The sequence below is a fragment of the Pongo abelii genome, chromosome 1, assembly GCF_028885655.2.
Source record: "Pongo abelii isolate AG06213 chromosome 1, NHGRI_mPonAbe1-v2.0_pri, whole genome shotgun sequence".
NCBI classification, from domain to species: Eukaryota; Metazoa; Chordata; class Mammalia; order Primates; family Hominidae; genus Pongo; species Pongo abelii.
This window is the reverse complement of record NC_071985.2, coordinates 18,097,279-18,114,746: the sequence shown is the minus strand read 5'-3', so window position 1 is coordinate 18,114,746 and position 17,468 is coordinate 18,097,279. Positions and strand designations below refer to the sequence as shown.

Below are 17,468 nucleotides of genomic sequence, written 5' to 3'. Positions count from 1 at the left end.
CCCTTCATCAATGAGAACAGGAGACACGTGGGATCAGTCCTATCCCCTCTTATAAACATAAGCTTTTATGATGAAGTGCAAATTTTGTGTGCCTTTCACGACTAATTTTTCTTTTCAATATGTGATATCTTTTTAAGGCACAACTATCTCAGGCCTTAAATGGAGTTTCGGATAAGGCAAAGGAAGCAAAGGAGTTTCTGGTTCAGCTAAAGAACATATTGCAGCAGATCCAGGTGAGCACAGCTCTGGCGTGGGGAGAAATACTCAGTGTGGAAAGTCGTTGTGCATCGTATTAAGAAGAAAGGGGCCAGGCGAGGTGGCTCATGCCTGTAATCCCAGCACTTTGGGAGGCTGAGGTGGGCGGATCACCTGAGGTCGGGAGTTTGAGACCAGCCTCACCAACACGGAGAAACCCGTCTCTACTAAAAATACAAAAATTAGCTGGGCGTGGTGGCACATGCCTGTAATCCCAGCTACTCTGGAGTCTGAGGCAGGAGAATCGCTTGAACCTAGGAGGCAGAGGTTGCAGTGAGCTGAGATCGTGCCATTGCACTCTGGCTTGGGCAACAAAAGCGAAAGTCTGTGTCAAAGAAAAAAAAAAGGAGGAGGAGGAGGAGAAGGAGGAGGAGGAGGGGGAAGAGGAGGACAGGAGGAGGAGGAGGAGGAGAAGGAGGAGGAGGAGAAGGAGAAGGAGAGGAAGAGGAAGAGGAAGAAGAAGAGGAAGAGGAAGAAGAAGAAGAAGAAGAAGAAGAAGAAGAAGAAGAAGAAGAGAAAAGTCTTGTAGCTAGCATTTTCTCAGTGATGGACATTAGAAGGGTTATGTCCTACCCTATAGCCTTGGGTGCTGAAAGTATCGGATACTCAACTCACTGGCACACATGTGACACCTGATACAGGAAAGGACTTTTACAGAGAGCCAGTTAGAGAGAGCTGGAAAGATGTGATTTAGCACTCTACATGCCATGTCATCCTATGTGGTATCTGTATATGGTACTTTTGTGGCCAAATATGCCCATGTCATCAATGCATCAAAATACAAATGCATCATTTTCTAAACAAATGTGTTTACTGAACTTATGCTGTGTCATGTACTGAGCCCAGCACAAGATACAAAGATCAATGAGGCACCATCTGTGGCCTCATGGTCTGTCTATAGGGGAGAACATGCACACACAGATGCTCCTGTGTGAATGTGCACACGCAGAGAAACTGCTCATAAGATGAGAACCCCATAAAACATTAACATATCTGGAGGAATAAGAGGGACTGAGGGCCCTTGAATTCTTCTTTTTTTTTTTTTTTTTTTGAGACGGAGTCTCGCTCTGTCACCCAGGCTATAGTGCAATGGCACCATCTCGGCTCACCGCAACTTCCGCCTCCCGGGTTCAAGCGATTCTCCTGCCTCAGCTCCCTGAGTAGCTGGGATTACAGGCATGTGCCCCCACACCCGGCTAATTTTGTATTTTTAGTAGATATGGGGTTTCTCCATGTTGGTGAGGCTGGTCTCAAACTCCCGACCTCAGGTGATCCACCCGCCTTGGCCTCCCAAAGTGCTGGGATTACAGGCATGAGCCACCGTACCAGCCTGTTCTATTACTTTAAACACACACACACACACACACACACACATAATGTATGAGATTATGCTGTGAACAACGTGTATCCTGCCTTTTTTCTTTCTTAACAGTCTCTCATGAGCATTTTCTCATGGCATTAAAAATGTCCTATGAACAAGATTTGAATGACTGCAGAATATTCTGCCATATGGCTGTGCTGAGATTCATAGTACCTGCCCTCATTCATATAAATATTGTCTCTAATTTAACAACATTATAGAGAAATCTAGGATGAACTTCTCTGAAATATATCTTTGTCTATACCCCTCATCAGATTTTAGCATCTTCCCCCCTAAAACTCTCTGCTTCTTCCTAACCAACTCCCGACCTCTGCCAGGAAAATGGACTGGACTACGAAGCCTGCCTGGTTGCTCAGTGTGATGCCCTTGTGGATGCTTTAACTCGTCAGAAAGCCAAGCTGCTCACCAAGGTGACTAAAGAGAGGGAACACAAGTTGAAGGTAGGTACCTGGGGGACTGACACATTGAATCCCTGCCACATCCTCTGCCCCCAGCGTGGGGTGGATCACACGTAGGCACTGGGTAAATATCAGCTAAGTAAGTGAATGAATGAGGTAATGTATGAATGAGGCAAGGAGGGGATGCACCAGCTGGTTCAGTTACATTCATGTGACCTGACAGAGACCAATCCATATGCCCTGCATCTTGAGGATCTCAAGTCAGAAGCCCACCTTCTCCCTCTCTGTTTCTATCTAAGGGACTATTCTTGTTCTCATTTTGCAGAGCAGAGGTGACCAATGACAGTGACTAGCCCTGACCCTGTTCAGGTCTCCAGCTCTGTCCCCTTCTTTAGGTTCTCTCTGATAGCTCATGTACTCAACAGTCAGCAATAACATACACAGCCACTTCCCACCAAGGGAAGATGAGGCTCTCCCCTCACATCACGCTGAGTCCCTAACTCAGCCAGGCACCCATAAACTCTCTGAGTTGATGACAGGCTGTCACTATTTGAGGAGCTCCATCTATGCTAGAGACATTTCATAACTGGACCAGAAAATATTCCTGTCAAGAAAAGGAGGAATGCATGCTGGAGATGATCCCATGGTTCATAAGTGAGGGGGCGAAGACCATCGCGTTACGCAAGGCCACTGAGAGGTCAGAAGCCAGCCAAGAAGCTGGTCACTGATTGTATGGAGAGTTCCAGATTATGCTCTTTCTCTGCATGACTATCATGAGTTTAGAAAGGTTTCTGTGTTGGGTGTTGTAGCCCCGCTTGTTGGGAAGTGAGTCCACTTATTTCCCAGCAAAGAGGACACATGGAGCTTAGCAGCAGAGCCAAGAGAGGAGCTGGTGCAAGGTGATCCAGGCCAGCGCCGCCTCTTCCAGGCTGTATTGGCACTAGTTCTCTGACTCTTGCAGTGGCCTGCCTGCTCTTCCTCTCATGAGACAGTTACTTAGAGAACTCTTTCCATTGCAGATGGTTTGGGACCAGATCAATCACTGCACATTGAAGCTGCGTCAGTCCACCGGACTGATGGAGTACTGCCTAGAGGTGATCAAGGAGAACGACCCCTCCGGGTTCTTACAGGTGAGCCTGCCCCTGGAAGACACCAGGTGGGCTTCCTCCAACTTCTCCACTGTTCCCCAAATCAGCCCAAGTTCTAGGCAAGATCCTTTCATGGCTTGGATTGAGTAGATTCTCCTTTGCTCAATGATTCCAGAAGACCTAGGCTCTCACCTTGGCTCTGACTCTCACTAGATGCACTAGATGTGACCTAATTTTGCAGCATGCTTGAAATGAGGAGGTGAAATGACATCATCTCTAGGGCAGAAATGCCTCACTGCAACATTTTCCCCAAAAAGACAGTCTTGCCAAAAGAGCTTGACAGATTGCACCGGAAGAAGCAAGTTAGCAGAATCCACATGGCCCATTATCTCAATGTGCAGAGTCCTGCAGGCCTGGCTAGTGACCAGCTGCCTACAGAGACACTGCAATCTTCTCGGGGCTATCTCTCATGCATTCAGGCTGACTCAGGGTCATGAGTATCTCTCAGGAACATGGCAGTGATTCAGCCTCTGTCGGTGGGGAAAATGATGAATCCCTTTGACTATTTCCCAAGAAAGACACACGAGATCCTGGCTCGACAGGGACACGTGCAAATGTCTGATAAGCAGGACTTTCCAGCAAAGGGGAGCAGAACCAGGCGTGTGATGCAGTCAAGTTTGGAGCAGAAGTTGCAGAACAACTCAGAGGAAACTCATGGGCAGGGGGCAGATGGGGGCTTCAAAACTTTAGGGGTGTGGAATATGCTTTCTTTAGACACTGGGGCAAACTGCTAGTATGTTTCACTTTGCAAAGTACTAGATCTAGGAAAACAGATCTAATGAAGGATGCTTTGTATATTTAAAAAGCATCTTGTATTTCTCAATAGTGTTTGATACAATCTCTTTAAGCAGCAAGCGCTCCTTTTCATTTCATGTGATTACGAAATATGATTGAAACAATATTTCAACGCATTTTTAGACAGCCTGTGCTGGGTGGGCAGGGGTCATTTAATCCCCGCCATGGCTCAAGAGCACAGCCCTTTTCTGTCTTTGAGTCCCATAGAGACAAACCGCGTACCTTTTCCTCACCCCTGGCTGCACAATTTTTCCTCTGCAAAGCAAAACCTTAAACTTTTTGCTCCCCTTTAAGATCTCAGATGCTCTGATCAAGCGCGTCCAGGTGTCTCAGGAGCAGTGGGTCAAAGGCGCCCTGGAGCCGAAAGTGTCTGCGGAGTTTGATCTGACCTTGGACAGCGAGCCGCTGCTGCAGGCCATCCACCAGCTGGACTTCATTCAGATGAAATGTAGGGGTGAGCCGCGGTTGGTCTCAGTTCAGTCAGTGTTTCTTTCAAAAGAGGCATGCAGTCTGAGGGGGCAGCTCGGTGCCATAGGGAGACCTGTGATGCACGGAGTGTGGCAGGGTGGGAGAGTGGGAACGCCAGAGTCACGGACCTAAGTTCAACTCCCAGCTCAGCCCCTGACAGCCATCTGAGCTGGGGTGAGAAGCATCAGTCAGAATCTGAGGCTTCCCATTTGTGAAAAAAAAATCATTTGTTCAACAACAATCATTTATTCATTCAGAAGTGCTTGGGAAGTGTCTACCATGTGCCAGGCACTATTCCACATGCTCAAGACGCAGTTGAACAAGTCTACCAATTCACAAGATTGGGCTTACACTCTAGAGAAGGAAATAGACACTAAACAAATGTATAATAGAATGTTGGATGGTGGCAGGTGCTATGAAGAGGAATCAGAGGAAGGGACAGCAGTAGATGCCATGGGGTGAGATGTGAGGTGAGGAGGAGGAAGTGGTGGCAGAGGAGGAGGAGGTGGAGGAGGTAGTCATGGAGGAGGAGATGGAGGAGGAGGAAGAGGTAGTGGAGGAGGAGGACATAGTGGAGGAGGAGAAGGAGGTGGAAAAGGAGGAGGTGGTGGCTGAGATAGTTGAGGAGGAGGAGCGGGAGGTAATGGTGGAGGAGGAGATGGAGGAGGAGGAGGAAGAGGTAGCAGAGGAGGAGGAGGTAGTGGAGGAGGAGGAGGTGGTGGAAGAGGAGGAGGTGGTGGCTGAGATAGTGGAGGAGGAGGAAGTAGTAGAGGAGGAGGAGGGGGTAGTGGAGAAGGAGAAGGTGGTGGCGGAGGAGGAGGAGGTGGAGGCGGTCATGGTGGCGGTGGTGGTGGAGGAGGAGGAGGAGGAGAAGGAGGGAGAAGAATCTAGGCGAAGAGTTTTGCAGGCAGCAGAGGGATAGCAAGTCCAAAGTCCTGAGGCAAGAATCAGTTTTCTCTGTCCCAAGAGCAAGAAGGTCAGAGGTGAGAGCAGAATGAGCAAGGTGGGTTCAGAGACCCTAGGGGGTTAAGTAAATTTTGCATAACTTGCCCCATTATGAAATCAGCAAATACTGGCCAGAACCAGAGTCCTGCTCTGCATGCTGCCCCTCCACAGATGTCAAGGGAGGGGAAATAAAGCTCTTTGGTTTTTGAGGACTGAGGGCCACACTTGCAGAATCTGTGAACTCAGGAAGTCCTTACCTGCAGAATTTGTGGCCATTTTAAACTAAAGAAGGAAGTCTCTCTCACATTGCCATGCTCACTCCCACACAGCTTGCACCTCCAGTAAGGTCTGGAAAGGCCATTTGCCCTAGGTGTAAATGGCACGCAGTGCTGAGAAGCAGGAGGAACCTGGCAGAGTGGAGGAGCTGCAGTGGAAGAGAGAGGTCCCCTTGGAAAGTGGGGGCATGGAGGGGGGGCTTAGGGCCACTCCAGATGCTGCTCCTAGCTGGATGTGGTCACTGGACTGGTCAGGGGTAACTGGACTGGATGCGGTCACTGGCTGGTCAGGGTTCAGAGAGGAAGCGGGAGAGCAGAGTAGCAGGGCCCAAGGGATGGAGTGAGGACTCCTACCGGCTCGTTAACTGAGGCTGGGAGTCAGGCTGTGCTCAGCCGGTCCCGTGCCCGAATACTTGGAACCAAATTGAAATATGTACTTTTAACAAAACCAGTATTTCAATTTGCCCTTTAAAAAAAAAAAGGTCAAAGTGGCCTCTATTGATTTCTAAAATCTCTTGAGCCTGAATAGAGCTAGAAAATTTGCAAACTTCTCCCACTCTCACCTTAATAGGACTTCTGATACAACTGATTCAAATCCTTAGTTTTTTAGGTTTACTGTCCAATACTCGAGACTTGCTTCTGTTGCCTGCATCTCGTCCCCTGACCTTTTAAATGCTTCCAGCCAAAGGTTTAAAGACATCTCCCCTCACCTTCCCAGTTCCAGGCATGAGTTGCAGGCTGGCTGCCACTTAGCTGTGGGCCCTGCAGAGAGGATCCCTAGGGGCTTGTGCCACGCACAGGAGCACAGGGAGCCTGGACTCTGTTGGAACTGTTTATGCGTTCCTCATGAGTCTGAGTCAAAACCAGTGGTTCTCAGGGGCAGATGGGAAAGAGGACATACTTCCACAGGGCCCTAGCCTCATAGGGGTGGGGCCATCTGCCACAGCCCCCTGAGATTCCAGGAAGGACAGCCCCCAGGTCTGAGAAGTGCAAGGTCACCTGTGCTTGGCTTCATCCCCAGCCCACCTGGAGACTGACTCCTGGGCGTCTGGGAGTGACTACAGGGTGGCCAGGGAGGGAATTTAGCCTGGCTGTCCTCCGGGGGCCAGCATCCCTGGGATGGGGTGGGGTGGGGGACTGGGCTGGGGCCCTCGGAGGGCTTCCTGCACTAACTCGTGCGTGTCCCCCTCGCAGTGCCACCCGTCCCCCTACTGCAGCTGGAGAAATGCTGCACCCGTAACAACAGCGTCACGCTGGCCTGGAGGATGCCACCCTTCACCCACAGCCCCGTGGACGGCTACATCCTGGAGCTGGACGACGGTGCCGGGGGGCAGTTCCGGGTGAGGCCTTACTGCTTATTTGGCGGGGACTGAGGGTACGAATGCAGAGGCAGGAGTGGCTCCCACTGCCCCAGACTCCGGTTCAGCCCATGGGGACATTGTGTTGCCATCCTGAGGGGACACTGGCCAAAAGGGTAAAGAAGGCTGGCTGGCCTGGGCTCACGGAGGTGGGGCTTCCCTCCCAAGGGCTAGGTCTGGGAGGACTGACACAGGCGTGGGGCTGGAGGAGAACTCAGAGAAGGTGTTTCCTGCACCCACCTACTTTCCGGTTTACCCCCAGCCCCTCACACAGCAACACATTCCCTCAACGGGTTTTATCACATCTTGTCTTGTCTCATCCTCTAATTATTTCACCCGGCTCTGTCTTGTCTTGGGAGGTATCATTTCTGGAGACGAGGAAGCACTGTCTGACCCTCATATACCTGGCAAGGTGCTGGGCATATAGAGGATGCTGCATAAATGATTGTTGAGTTGGGACAACATTCTACAGTCATGTCCCTGATGATAGACTATCATGGGGGCAATAAAGTTTCTTAGTGAGCCAGAAATGCATCTTCTACTCCCCATCTGCTAGAAACCCTGGAGCAGGACTCCACCCCAACCCAGCCCTAATAGAGCACTACCTCCAGATTTCACTCCATGACGTTCAGGCGGACATGAATGCCAGGGAGCACAAACTCTGGGCCTTCTCAGATCACCTGGTTCCTAGCCCAGAGAAGATTAAATAAACACTCATTCTAACAAACCACTGCAATCATAACAACCTTTGCATCTCTTCTGGGAAGTTGCACCCATTTAACAAACCTTGCTGGAGGTCAACATTCCCTTAGTTTCTCTCAAAGAGGTGTACGTATGTGTCATTTACTTCGTGTTTGAAAAATACAGGAACATAAGAATTAGGGAAATAATTGCAGTACTTCCTTGGGAATTACTGAGTCCCATGTGAATATGGGCCAGTTAGGGAGGTAAGATGAGGTAGCTCAAGCCAGGTCACTGCGTGTGGACCCCAGTCACTCCTGTTGAGCAAATGAGCCAAGAATTGAAAGAGCTCGTCCACCAGAAACCAAGAGGAGAGCGAGTATTTTTGAAATGGGAAGAAAGAAAAGGCTGTTTGGAAATATTAAAAGAAGCAGCCACAGAGCTCAAAAATGGTTCCTCCTCTTTGAGATGTGGCCACTAACAAAAGCTAGACCCAAGGGCTACAGTTCATAAGGAAGAAGGTCTTACAGTGGGAAAAGTGTGGATGTGGCATGCAGACAAACCCGGATTTGAGCTGTGGCTCCTATATAGATTAGCTGTGATCTTAGACCACATTATTTAATTAGTAGAAAGTAATGACATGGGAGAGGCAAAAGGCTATGCATTGGGGGGGTTGAATAGGACAAAGGTAACTTTGAAGCGAATGGAGAACAAGGTCAATCTTTAGAAAAGCGTCTTTGGGGGCCAGGCACGGTGGCTCACACCTGTAATCCCAGCACTTTGGGAGGCCAAGGCGGGTGGATCACTTGAGGTCAGGAGTTTGAGACCAGCCTGGTCAACATGGTGAAACCCCATCTCTACTTAAAATACAAAAATTACCCGGGCATGGTGGCGGATGCCTGTTGTCCCAGCTACTCTGGAGGCTGAGGCACAAGGATCACTTGAACTTGGAAGGCAGAGATTGTAGTGAGTCAAGATTACACCACTGCACTCCAGCCTGGGTGACGGAATGAGACTCTGGCTCAAAAAAAAGAAAAAAGAAAGAAAAAGAAAAGAAAGAAAGAAAAGTATCTTTGGGGCCAGATGCAGAAATGTCTTACCCTTTGGAAAGACCAGGAAAACAGCAGCTCCAGGAGGGCTAAGGATTGGAAGATGCCAGCCTCAGGGATGGGAGGAGACAAAGGAGTGGATGTGCCCTGTGGCTCAATACTGTTGTTGACCAGGTAGACGTTGGCAGAGTCAGGATGTTCCTGGTCAGTATCCTGGCTGGCTGCAGACCTGGGAAGCCTGCCTCATCAGGACCCCATCACGCCTCACCGCCTCACAGGCAGAGGGACCGGGCAGCCAGTAGTTAGGCATTCATGCCCAAGTTGGTCAAGTTCTGTGAGCCAGCCATGACTGAATATAATTTCCCTTTTTAATAACTTCTATTTGGGTAAGAATTTTTTTTTTTAATTTTTTGGCTGGGCATGGTAGCTCACACCTATAATCCCAGCACTTTGGGAGGCCAAGGCAGGAGGATCACCTGAGGTCAGGAGTTTGAGACCAGTCTCGCCAACATATAGGAAAACCCCATCTCTACTAATATATATATAAATACACATATATATATATACACACACATATATACACACACATATATATACATATATACACATATATATACACATATATACACATATATACACATATATATACACATATATACACACACATATATATATACACATATATATATATAAATTAGCTGGGCATGGTGGTGCATGCTTGTAGTTCCAGCTACTTGGGAGGCTGAGGCAGGAGAATCACTTGAACTCGGGAGGCGGAGGTTGCGGTAAGCTAAGATCACGCCACTCCACTCCAGCCTGGAAACAGAGCAAGACTCTGTCCCTCAAAAAAATAAAAACAAAAATTGTTTAGAAATGGGGCCCTGAAATGTTGCCCAGGCTGGACTCAAGTGATGCTCCCACCTCAGCCTCCTGAGTAGCTGAGACTACACCTGGCAATAGCACTTTTAACGTCAATGTGTTTCCAGAAGCCATTTGCTAAGAGGAGTTTTCCAAATGCTAGAGGAGCCTGGTGAGCAGCATTGCTCTCTTTCAGGAAGTGTACGTCGGTAAGGAGACTTTGTGTACCATCGACGGTCTTCACTTCAACAGCACCTACAACGCCCGAGTCAAAGCTTTCAACTCTTCTGGTGTCGGGCCTTACAGTAAAACTGTCGTCCTGCAGACGTCCGATGGTGAGCATGGGGATCTCTTAGTGGGAAGAACAGATTCATAATTTTATCCAGTGACAACCAGACAGCCACTTGCAGCAGCTATGATGACGCGGTGGGGGTGGGGGGTGGTGCTGGGCACAGCCGGGTTCTCCAAGGGCGTGCCCTTCTGGGACCATAGGCGGGCTCCCAAAGGACAAAGATTGACTCCTAGGGCCAAACCACATTTCATCCCATGGACCAAGGGAAAGGATGAGCTGCTGAAGATGGGGGAGGGAGGAAGTGCAGGGCCGGAGGGGCCAGTTGAGGTGCATACGCCTCACCCTGCTCTGCACACACAGCTCCTTGCTGCACCCACGTGGCCTACAAGCCACAAAAGAAACATTCATTTACCCCATTGTGCTGGACTAAATGTGAAGTAGCTGAGAGAGGCTAAACTTCTCCCACTTCTCAAGGGCCGAGGAGTGAGTAGGACAGTCCCAGACAAGAAAACTACACGATAGATGCAGTGGGCCCACACCAGTCCCTACATTTGAGCCTTTCTCACAGCGGAAAAGTGCCCTTTAATCCCCAGCATCAGAGCTCACATCCAGTGGTTTATACACCTACCTGCAGCCTTTTAGGTCTTGGGCAACAACAGCATGTTGATATTAATTCAGTGGAATTTTGATCATCTGAGTTCTTAGCAGGCAGCGATGAGAGAAATAGGAATCACATTCCAAAGAGAGTCCTGCTCCCCCAGGCGTGGCCCAGCCCAGGCTGCAGAGGCAGTTTCCAGCTCCCCACTGCCTCCAAGAAGAAGGCAAATCCTGCATTCCTTGTTATCATTTAGTCCACACGTCCTCCGACTGCCACAGCTGGATGGTCTCCTAGAGGCAGGGAGGAGTAGGAGCAGGAGCAGATGCTGGTGTCAAAAGGCCCAGCCAGGAACACTTTTCTGAAAATGGTGCCACCTGCAGAGTCACTTTGTACACCCCTAGAGGAGAGCTCACTAGCTTCTGCCTCTAGACTCTCCTGCCTAGAGATGAGCGGTCCTTGCCCTGTGCATTGTGGTCATGACTTTAGAGTAAGGGCCTCACTTCTGACAACCTGGGGGGTTGGGGAGCAAAAGGGGGCACCACCTGATGGGTCGCAAAATGGAGAATTGAGCTTTGTGATTTTGGCCACATCGCTTCACCTCTCTGTGTCTCAAATCTCCTGCCCACGAGGTGGTTCATCAATATCTATTTCCTCCTGTACTTCTTTTTTTTTTTTTTTTTGAGATGAAGTCCCACTCTGTTGCCCAGGCTGGAGTGCCATGGCACAATCTTGGCTCACTGCAACCTCTGCCAACCTGTTCAAGTGATTGTCCTGCCTCAGCCTCCCAAGTAGCTGGGACTATAGGCGCCCACCACCATGTCCAGCGAATTTTTTTTTTTTTTTTTGAGATGGAGTCTCGCTCTGTCGCCCAGGCTGGAGTGCAGTGGTGTGATCTTGGCTCACTGCAAGCTCTGCCTCCCGGGTTCACACCATTCTCCTGCATCAGCCTCCTGAGTAGCTGGGACTACAGGCACCTGCCACCACGCCCGGCTAATTTCTTTGTATTTTTAGTACAGACAGGGTTTCACTGTGTTAGCCAGGATGGTCTTGATCTCCTGACCTCGTGATCCTCCCGCCTCGGCCTCCCAAAGTGCTGGGATTACAGGCGTGAGCCACCACGCCCGGCTGCGAATTTTTGTATTCTTAGTAGAGACGGAGTTTCACCATGTTGGCCAGGCTGGTCTCAAACACCTGACCTGAGGTGATCCACCCACCTCGGCTTCCCAAAGTGCTGGGATTACAGGCGTGGACCACTGCGCCCAGGCTATTTCCTCCTCTACTTCTAACTGTGAGCATTTGGAAGGGTTTTAGAAACCAAGACCAGGAAATGCATCTAGATTTGAGGCTTTGAGGCCTGAAAATCCTTGGCAAGGCCGGGCTCGTAGGGCTGCCAACTTGGATGAACACAGAGCAGGGAGTGTGTGCATGTGTGTACGTTTGTGTGTGTGTGCACATGTGTGGTAATCATACAGGAAAGACCCTTCACTTCTGGGTGCCGACTTTCTAACAGAAGCGAATGTGTTTGTGTCTCTGAGCCGGTTAGAAACTACTAGCAAATTCCATCCCCTGACCCTGCTCTTCTCACCTCCTTCCTTTTTAGTGGCCTGGTTCACATTTGACCCCAACTCTGGGCATCGGGACATCATTTTATCCAACGACAACCAGACGGCCACCTGCAGCAGCTATGATGACCGGGTGGTGCTGGGCACAGCTGCGTTCTCCAAGGGCGTGCACTACTGGGAGCTGCACGTGGACCGGTACGACAACCACCCAGACCCCGCCTTCGGAGTGGCCAGGGCCAGCGTGGTCAAGGATATGATGCTGGGCAAGGATGACAAGGCCTGGGCCATGTATGTGGACAACAACCGCAGCTGGTTCATGCACTGCAACTCCCACACCAACAGGTGCGATTGGGCCCCATCCTGCCTCCCGTGGACACAGGTTGTTTGGGAATGAGGGTCCTGAAGACCAGTGTCCCTTCTGCTATCCCCAAAGCCAGCAGGAATTGAGAGGAGGTATTTTCAGCCACTTTGGTCTCCATTTTCTAGGAGGCTTTGCCTCTGCCCATATAGAACTGGCCTGCAGCCCAGATGAGGGTATGTTATGGTGACTCTCACAGCACTCGCACAGATGGGTCTCCCAAGTTACCCAGCGGGCCACACGGTGGTCCTCTGCTGGGATATGGAGCTCGTAGTTTTTTTTCGGGTCCGGCTTCACTTTCCTTTTCAACTGTCAACCCAAGCTTGAGTCACTGCAGGGTGTTAATGGGCACCACTGGGACTGGTGTCCTCACAGCTGTGACCAGGTCATTGCCACTAACTTGCCTGCAGTGATCCTGGCCACTGCCCTGGTCTCATGTGGGCTTGAGCCTCGGCAGGGCTGGGCCCTTGACAGGGCAGTAGCAGAGGGCATGGCTGGGGTGCTCACTACTGACGAGTCTGCCAAGGATGCCCACAGCTGTGGCTTTGCCCTGAGACTGGCCCCGGGAGTAGGGTCACCAGCGTGGACACAGGAGACTCAGGTCCTGGCCTGTGAAACTACTGGGGCCTCTGTTAGGAGGCCAGATGGGGATAGGTCCTCCAGGGCTGCCCCTGAGGTCGGGGCTTCTCCAGGGTGCCTTGGTTTCTCTCCTCAGACACAGAGAAGGCAGTGCCCCCCCAACACATCTGCACCATAGCTCTGTACCCTTTCTCCTCTCCCAGGGATTTTGTGCTCACACCTGGCCGGGATGTGGGGATGGACGTGGGGGTGAAGAATCCCCAAGGCCAGAAATGGAGAGTTGCAAGTTGCAGCCACCTGAAGCCACCTCCTTGTTATGGAGCCTTGCTCCTGGTCTGCTAAGGGCCGTCTCCCCAGCAGGAAGGGGTGAGGAACTTCAAGAGCTGAACTTGATTTCGCTGGGCCCCAGCCCCAGGCAAAATTGACCCGGAGGCTCTCAGTGCTCTGGGCCCACCTGCAGCTCCTATAACAGCCCCTGGGGCACCTTCCCGCAGAGGAAGGACCAGCTTCTTCTTTCTCAGGGAAGCCACGTCTAATCTGGGCCAGGGACTTGCCTGAGGGCCCTCAGGACCCCGTCTGCTTGCCTCTTTGCTTGTAGGCAGGGCCCCTTCTCTCCTGAGTCCTGGGGAAGAGGCAGGCAGCTCTGTGCCTCTGCCCGGACACTGCAGGCTGGCCATTCTCCCTCCCACCCAAAGAGGGGCCAAGTCCAGGTCCATCAGCTCCGTCTCTGCTTGCTTAAACCAAACTGGCACCCAGATACCCTGTTTGCTGGCAGGAGTAATAACAAGAAGCATTTATCAAGCCCTTACTTGTGCTCAACGCTGTAGGAAGCACTCGATGTATCTGAGCTCATTTAATCCTTGCAAAAGCACTATTATTGTTGCCATTTTACAGACTATTAAACTGGGGCTTAGGCTGGAACGGTGGCTCGCACCTGCAATCCCAGCACTTAAGGAGGCCGAGGCAGAAGGATTGCTTGAGCCCAGGTGTTTGAGACCAGCCTGGGCAACTTAGTGAGACCCTGTCTCTATAAATAATAGTAATTTTAAAAATTAGCCAGGCATGGTGCTGTGTACATGTAGTTCCAGCTACTTGGGAGGCCGAGGCAGGAGGATCACTTGAGGCCAGGAGTTCAAGACCAGCCTGGGCAACATAGTGAGAGACCCTCCTCTTTGCAAACAAACAAACAAAAAAAAAATTAAAAAGCCTGGGCTTAGGAAGGTCAGACAATGGCTCAGGTCACGCGGCCAGTTGATACTGTCAGGGTTGAGCCCAGGACCCCAGCCTTGGTTTGTGTGGTGCAGACTCCCCAGCTCTCCCGGCCATTGGCCACCACACCCCTCCCAAGGGCTGCGGAGCACTTCTTGGGCCTTTGCTGTCTTTGACGGCCCCTTGGTGCCACCTCAGTAAGAAAAGCAGAAGGGAAGTCGGGCCATGAAAAAGTAGAGAGAACCTGCCCCTGTCTGCATGTCCTCCCACCCCTCGGATGTGGATCGGGTAGGGTAAGGGCTCTCTGGGAGGAAGCCGAGGCAGCCGGGAAGTTGGACCCCAGAGCTGACTGGGCCTGAGGCTTTGCTAAGGCAGGACTCATTCCTGCACCTCCCGTGGGTCACTACCGCCACCCGGTGGTCGGTGTCCAAATAGCACCAACCGTGCGGTTTTAGCTCACTTCTCCCACCTGCCGGATCCCGCCCCGGGCACCCTCGGGGAAACCCTGCCCTCTCCGGAAACACCTGTCTGGGCCGCCCACCAAGTCCTCCTCAGGACTTCCTGTCGTGAATCCTCGCTGCTCACCTTCCCTCTGCCCTACCAGCAGCGTCCAGGAGATCAACTCATTCTCAATCTGGAAGGACAAACATGATTTTCTTAGCAGAGTGGCGCTGCTAAGGTTAAGGCTAAGACCTCAGCCCTGAGCGGGCGCGGTGGCTCAAGCCTGTGGTCTCAGCTACTCAGGAGGCTGAGGCAGGAGGATCCCTTGAGCCCAGGAGTCCAAGACCAGCGTGGGCAACATAGTGAGGCCCTCCTCTCTATAAAATATTTTTTAAATTAGCCGGGTATGGGGTGTGCCTGTAGTCCCAGCTATTCGGGAGGCTGAGGTGGGAGGATCCGTTGAGCCCAGGGGTTCCAGGCAACAGTGAGCTATGATTGCACCACTGCCTGGGCTACAGGGAGAAACAGCCACTCAAAAACAAAAAACCAACTCAAGGAAGGGAAGGAGAGTCTGCAGGATTCGGCCCACGGGAGAAGGCGTGGTCAGCCAAGCCCCGCTTGGGAGCATGTTCCTTACATTTATTATAGATTAACTTCCACCGCGTGGATGTGAATTCTTAACCACCTACGAAGTACGACATTGCCAACACTGATCAAGAGCACAATGGACATTCTCAAGGGTCCGCTATTGGTCACCTAAGGGATGGTGACTCCAACAGAGGACTTGATTTCAACTTCAGCACCCTTCTCCCTGCCATACGCTGCTTTTCGAGGGACCCTAGGATGTTTCTGGGAAGATGAGCCAATGTAGGGTAGGGGCCTTTCAAAATTTCCTGAAGGCCTGGATGTCCACATCTTCATCTACCTCGGCATCCTCACTTGCCTAAAACAGAAAAGGGCACCAAGTCAGTTATTTTCTTTGGCAGGAAAAGGTCCCTTTCTTACCCATTCTCCATGCTCCGCAGTTTCAAATGGGACCTTCTCATCAAAACCCGAATTTTCTAGTTTGCAGATCCCAGATGCTGTCAGAAAGAGGGGGTTGAACAGCCTGGGGGTATTCCTCTGGGGGAGTCTTCATCACGGCCTGTTAACAAGGTGTGTCCACTGTGAGAGAAGGCTCATGTGCCCAGGAGAGCACCCCACCACCACCTTGGGAGCTATGTTTAAGTGAGGTTGTTCCCAGCATCCTATATATAATTTTCTTGGCCGGGTATGGTGGCTCATGCCTGTAATCCCAGCACTTTGGGAGTCCAAAATGGGAAGATCACTTGAGCCCAGGAGTTCAAGACCAGCCTGGGTAACATAGTGAGACTTCCATCTCTACAAAAAACACAAACAATTAGCTGGGTCTCATGTCATGCACCTGTAGTCCCAGCTACTCGGGAGGCTGAGGTGGGAGGATCTCTTGAGCCTGGGAGGGCAAGGCTGTTGTGCACCGAGATGGCGTCACTGCACTCCAGCCTGGGTGACAGAGTGAGACCATGTCTCTAAATAAGTAAATAATTCTCCTGAGTTATCACCTACATCCCAGGCTGGGTGTGGTGATGGTCTTCCTGGGGACTCTCTTCTCAGGACGGAAGGCGGCGTGTGCAAGGGGGCCACCGTGGGCGTGCTGCTGGACCTGAATAAGCACACTCTCACCTTCTTCATCAACGGGCAGCAGCAGGGCCCCACAGCCTTCAGCCACGTGGACGGGGTCTTCATGCCAGCCCTCAGCCTCAACCGCAATGTGCAGGTACACACCTCCCCGGGGCCGGACCTGGTCTGGCTGCTCCCCACTGTTTGCCACAGGTCTCTGCAGTGCCCTTGGGCAGAGTGGGCCATAAAGAAGCTGACCACAGAGCCTTCCCAGGCAATGCTTATCAACTGGCCTGCCTTGGACATTTCCTGGAGGCGTTCCATTCTGACTTGTTCACTTGGGACACCCAGTGGCCCTAAGGTGGCAGCCTGTGGAGACATAGACCTCAGGGCTGAGCCCAGTCCCTGGGGAGTGCTGGTAACTCAGAGGCCTGAAACAGAGAGAGACAAGAATGAGAGCCCAGGAGGGTGTGAGGGAGAGAGAAACAGGGAGGTGTCATCCTTCATCTTAGTAGAGTCCTCCTCCCCTTGGGATGGGGAGTTGGAGTGCAGGGAGGCAGGGTCCTGTTTTCTGGCCCCGAATATTGAGGAGTCTACATCAATCACTGATTGATCAATTCGATCCTCTACTCATTTGCAAAAGGGATTTGTGGCAACCTAAATATAGGCTTATGGCCAGGCGAGGTGGCTTACGCCTGTAATCCCAGCATTTTGGGAGGCCAAGGTGGGCGGATCGCGAGGTCAGGAGATCGAGACTATCCTGGCTAACATGGTGAAATCCCATCTCTACTAAAAATACAAAAAAAAAAAATAGCCGGGTGTGGTGGCAGGTGCCTGTAGTCCCAGCTACCTGGGAGGCTGAGGCAGGAGAATGGCGTGAACCCGGGAGGCAGAGCTTGCAGTGAGCCGAGATCACCCCACTGCACGCCAACCTGGGTGACAGAACGAGACTCCGTCTCAAAAAAAAAAAAAAAAAAAAAGACAGGCTTGGCCCGGCATGGTGGCTCACGCCTGTAACTCCAGTACTTTGGGAGGCCATGGCAGGAGGATCGCTTGAGCCCAGAAGTTTGAGACCAGCCTGGGGAACTAGCAAGACACCATCTCTACCAATGAACAAATAAGCTTTTTTAAATCAAAAAAATACAATGTTGGCTATTATTCCTCACAGTTAATAGAATGG

At 51.2% G+C, this 17,468-nt stretch overlaps 1 protein-coding gene across 2 annotated transcripts in view; it reads left to right on the top strand.

The window, feature by feature from the left end:
* Positions 1–17,468, top strand: part of TRIM67 (tripartite motif containing 67) — a 63,998-nt gene that overhangs the window by 35,072 nt on the left and 11,458 nt on the right. The window contains exons 2-9 of one of the 2 annotated variants that reach the window (XM_054561590.1): positions 138–233; positions 1,954–2,076; positions 3,054–3,164; positions 4,272–4,425; positions 6,860–7,005; positions 9,808–9,946; positions 12,102–12,405; positions 16,283–16,445. In XM_054561590.1, coding sequence (XP_054417565.1) covers positions 138–233; positions 1,954–2,076; positions 3,054–3,164; positions 4,272–4,425; positions 6,860–7,005; positions 9,808–9,946; positions 12,102–12,405; positions 16,283–16,445 — 1,236 coding nt within the window. Of the gene's footprint in view, positions 1–137; positions 234–1,953; positions 2,077–3,053; positions 3,165–4,271; positions 4,432–6,859; positions 7,006–9,807; positions 9,947–12,101; positions 12,406–16,282; positions 16,446–17,468 lie in introns of both variants that reach the window. The other variant, XM_024255706.2, reaches the window with a different exon arrangement.